A 5,159-nucleotide genomic window follows, 5' to 3' on the forward strand; every position below is an offset into this window, starting at 1 on the left:
GGAAGAGAAGAGTGGATTCAAATAAGTGAAATAAAAAAATTGCTAAATATTCCAAATGGGCAATAAAAGCCCATTATGGCCCAGTGTCATCAATCACAACATCAGCACGAATTTTTGCCCCTGTGTGATGTACTATTTAACATTATTTCATTAGCATCCTATTTCTGCGATGTTGTCTTTGATTTTGCGATGGTATATGCCCTTGCCCATCAAGTAACAACATCGCCCATACTATTTCCATTGAGCATCACTTTTATAGCAACTTCTCTGTTGATTTCTCAGGTTTGTGTCTGACGAAACTTCTACATTGTTTTGCAATTTCATCGTTATAATTATATATACTATATAATTATTTTTGCAGATCATTAGTTTGCGATGGTATCTCTGGGGAGCTAGAGGTAAATTAACAAACGCAAACAATTGTCATGTAAATTCAGTGAAGAGAATTAGCAATTGGACTGTAGGTTGCGTTCTATTACTTCATTCCACTCAAATCGGTGTACTATGGAGATATTTCAAATTATTTATTCCAGTAAATTTAACTTTCGTGAAGCACGAGGTACGTAAACATTTTTGAAAAGAAGAACATTCTTCCGTCGTCTCTTTCGTTTCATTATAAGTCTTATAATGATCATTCTCAGGTACGGGAGCTCTGTGTATTACGGCTGATACACGCATTCTGTGAGGCCGCTCCAATGCTACTTCTGCAGCTTTACGTTTTGTTCGGCGCTACCGATGGTGATAGGATAGAAGCTGAGAAATTGAACGAGAGTGAGAGCAAGGAGAGCGGTAAATTAAAGGAGTTAACATTAGTGTCGGCAGGACTGTCCTTATGGAGTGTGTGCTGGGCGGTTGCCAGTTTCAGCAAAGGTGCCGCGCGTCTGCGTAATCTAGAACGTTTAGTGTTAACATGGTTGGGAGTGCTTGCGCAATTATTTTGGCGTCTGGGGACAGTGAGTGCTCGCGTCGGAGCATTGGTCGCGTATGCTTCGTTGTATGGCGGACAGTGGCTGCTGATCGTGATGGCTCTCCACTGGTTGTCCATGTTAACATGGTTACTGCTCACGCCGGACGGACTTTTCCACGGTGGCGAGCGTCTTTCGCTTCTTAGAAAGACTTTCCTCGCTTCCATCCTTGCTTTTGTATATATATTTGCATATGTTAATCTACATGAGACGAATCATCGTCAAAAAATGGTTAGTATTTATATCTGAATGACAATCTATTTATGTTAATGTTATGTTTTTTATTCTTTCAGGTGATATTTTACACTGTAATGTTCTTGGAGAACAGTTTACTCATCGGCGTGTGGATAGCTGGTGTTAATCGTGCCGATCTTTTATCTCACCAACATCATCTACATCCAGTTACTCTAGTACTTCTTCTACTAGCTTTATTTTTTGGTGGCATGTTTTTCATGGGTCTTTATTACAGGTAAGCATATTTTGTTTTATTTGATTAATTAATATTTATACAGTAATATTATATTACTTTCACATTAAATTCACATATAAAAGTGAAATGGAAATTTGTATAGTAATTAGAGTGTATATTTAATTAAATAAATATAATTCTTAATAAGTGATTACAACATTAAGCAAACACTAGTAGAATTATAGAATTACATATCTATATGATGAAAATATTTATAGTTAAATTAAGTTTTCATTTTTGTTACAGATTTTTTCATGTAAGAAGATTAAGGTACGAGGCTGGTGGGAGAATGACTGGTTCAAATCTCACTACGTTATCGAATCAGGTATGATATGAGACAGATTTCTTTCTTTGGAGGCATCATTATAAAATTTTTTTAACTTTTAGGACAACGCGGAAGAGAAACAAATAGATTATAACGAGGGAAAGAAAGTTAATATTAGCATTAGCATGAGGAAAGTTAAATTAAGTAACGGCGGCATACCAGGTGTGTTCAATTGCCGTTTCGCAAATCCAACGGTTGTAAATCCGAATCGCAAAAAGAAGAAACCAACCAGCTTTGTACCGCCCCCACCGCCGCAATCGCAGGGCACGGTAATGAGTTCCGTAGCGGCGATAGGTGATTCAAAACAGTGGCTCAACATGGGCAATGGATCACGGCAATTGATTCCGTTTTGGAAAAAACCAATATCTTCTAATGTAGTACAGGTAGATATTTGTTGTTATAAATCCATGAATTAGAAAATAAACTGAACTTATTTATCTTTAACATATAATACTATATAATACTATATACGTTAGTAAAATGCATACATCATTTCTCAATATAATCGAAGTTTTACTACATTTTTTGTATAATGATACACAAGTCTTTTGTCTGTGAACAAGATTTTTGGCTACCCTCAAAATATATGCATCGCTTCCTAAATTCTAAGATAATTATAATTTATCACTGACATTTAGCTCATCAAGGCTTTCATTTGGCTGTTCGCAAGCCGTTTGTTCTTGTTAACATTTGTAAATGACTTCAAGAATAGCAAACGTTAAATGGAACTTATATCAGGACTTTTTTTAACAAACTAAACAAAATGGAAATCGGAAGCAGCAAGAAATCAGAACTGTATGCAGGGACGTGTTAGGATTTCCACCCGAGTGCCGTCCGAGTATCATACCCTTGTTCAACGTTTGATAAACAACAAAAATAAAGTGATACTTGAGCGACACTTAGATGAGAATCTGAATCCAGCACTGAATGTGAGAAAATTTCAAGTTTCAGTTGTTTTATACCGAATTCAGTCACTTGCATTACACTAGATTACTACTATGTGTATATGAAATTAGCAAAGTAATGTAAAAGCATATAAATATTTTAAATGAATAATGATATTATCACAATATATTTAATAAAATATACGTATTATTTTATTATTAAGATTGATTAAATTATGCCACTATATTTAGATACTTTACATAAAGCAGCATTTAATATGTACTATTCAAGTATAGAGTTCGAATAATCGAATATCACCATTAGGAAAGTGTGTGACTTTTCGAATTTTGAGAACAGTCAAAATCTTTTTTACAGACGGAAAGTCTTATTACAAAAGTCTTATTACATTATACTAAATGTGTTACAAAGTTGAGCGATTATATTGAAAAAATTATGTTATATATATTTTGCTAACGTGTATTGTACGTGGAATAAATACATTCACTTTACGTTTTGATTTTTTCTCTTTGCATATTTACTCATTGCAATAAGACTGTTGTTATAATATAATTAATCTCTCAATATAGAACGATGGTTCCAATGAGCACAAAGATGAAACTGATATGGCAATTAGTGGCTCATTGAATGTCACGTTAATACGCGAGAAACTGAAAGAAAAAAAACAACAACAGCTACGAGAATTACGAGCGATACAGGAAGAGATCAAAGAAGGTAAATTGTTCCCACCTCCTTCCGCTTCTATATCTTCTTTTTCGTCCTCCCCTTCCGCATCTAATCAGCAACCACCACCGAACACGAAACTGCATACCTCTCCGAGTTCTCCATTATTCACGTCTCCGCCATCGTTCTGCGAGCAGAACGGTGGCAATGCCTTATCGTCTTGGCCGCCCATCAAAATGCATTGCCTCTTACCTCCACCACCTTCCTCTCCGTATTACCCTAATCCCTCGAATCCGTGGAGAGCAGCTTCTCAACGAGAACGGGCGGACACGCCGGAGATATTATTAGCACCGCGATGTCTTCCGCATCATTATCCCCATTGGTCACCGTCTAGACATCTTAATCATAGGTAACAAAAGTACAATCGATGTTTGAACAAACAATTCGGAAGAATCAGTTGATTTAAATTTCATTTCATCAGATTGCATGCGAATCAGAACGGCGTCGAAGAAAGTTCTAAAGGTGAGGGCGATGGAGAAGCGGAAGTTAGCGACATGGAAGGTAGTCAAGTCTCGTTACCTAGGAGTTATACGTTACCTCGCGAATTCAAATATAATCCTAACAGCGCTGTGAGAGAACGAGAGCGTCGCGTGGGAAATAATAAAATATATTCTTCGCGTTTTTATCTTCCGTCCACCAATAGTTCCGATGGTGAGTACGCTTTTTATACTCTTTCTTTATATTAGTTAATAATTGCAGTTAATAATTGCTTACAGAAATGTAGTATTGGAAAGGTAGTTTATTTTATAGATAGATTATTTATAGATAGATTATTTTATAGATAAATTAATTTTATATTTGGAGCATTAAAAGTACTGTTGTATTCAAAATAAGTAATTAATTATTATCTTCTAGTATTAAATTGGATTTCTGTAAGAGATCTATACTACATTGCAGAAATTTTTAAGACAACTGAAATTAATTACGGATCACATTTTTAACAACGTTGAAATTTTTCAGGCGATGTAGATAGTGCTGATAATGAAGATGAAACGGACTCGGAGGCACAAATGAAGGCCAATCATATTCATAATTATGATGAAATCTTACAGAGGCGTCACATATACGAAAACAATGAAGAGAACGACGCCAATCCTAATGCAGAGTATGGCGCGTCTAATATCATGTCTAACAATTGTTATTCGAATAATTCTCATGGTGTTCTACGACCGAGTCAATTACTCCGAACACGAGTGAAACATGAAACAAAACTCTAAGTTGTACTGTAACACATAATTGCGAATCTTGCAATTATGCATGACATAATGTATCATGCATGACTCGTTGTTCAAAAAGATCTTTCAAAAATCATCTTTTTATTAATTGTTAACAGTATAAGACTGTTGACCTCGCAATATAATAGGTATAAGTATTTAATAGTATAATACATGATATATGCATATACACAGCAATACATTATATTTCTTTTGTGAGTGTATTAGCATGTATTACTTGCGATATAATCTAATAAAATGTAATTTAATTTTTTCGTGGCACTCTGCATAATAAAATTGTGTAAATGAAAGAACCACGACAAATCGAGTATATAATAGAGTACATCTTAAGAAAGCACAAATAATGACAAATATGAATGCATGACTTACATTATCGAAATTCGTGTACGACGGATATTTTATATAATGCATAGTTACCTGAATAGAAATCGTACACCTTTTATCCGTTAATTAATAAGACATGTGCGTATACATAATAATAAATTAATTTTAAAGAATGTAACGTATTATTTAAAGATATATATATATATATATATATA

General features: G+C 34.6%; 1 protein-coding gene across 1 annotated transcript; it reads left to right on the forward strand.

Moving 5' to 3' along the window:
* The first annotated feature begins 75 nt into the window (after window positions 1-75).
* On the forward strand, window positions 76-4,952 carry LOC108687846. Its single transcript, XM_018193846.1, has 9 exons — window positions 76-282; window positions 362-559; window positions 642-1,196; window positions 1,259-1,434; window positions 1,681-1,759; window positions 1,822-2,142; window positions 3,232-3,734; window positions 3,807-4,036; window positions 4,346-4,952. The coding sequence occupies exons 1-9, from the start codon at window positions 76-78 to the stop codon at window positions 4,600-4,602; spliced, it is 2,526 nt and encodes an 841-aa protein (XP_018049335.1). The 3' UTR covers window positions 4,603-4,952.
* Window positions 4,953-5,159: the final 207 nt, after the last annotated feature.

This window comes from Atta colombica, unplaced genomic scaffold, assembly GCF_001594045.1.
Source record: "Atta colombica isolate Treedump-2 unplaced genomic scaffold, Acol1.0 scaffold219, whole genome shotgun sequence".
Taxonomy (NCBI): Eukaryota; Metazoa; Arthropoda; class Insecta; order Hymenoptera; family Formicidae; genus Atta; species Atta colombica.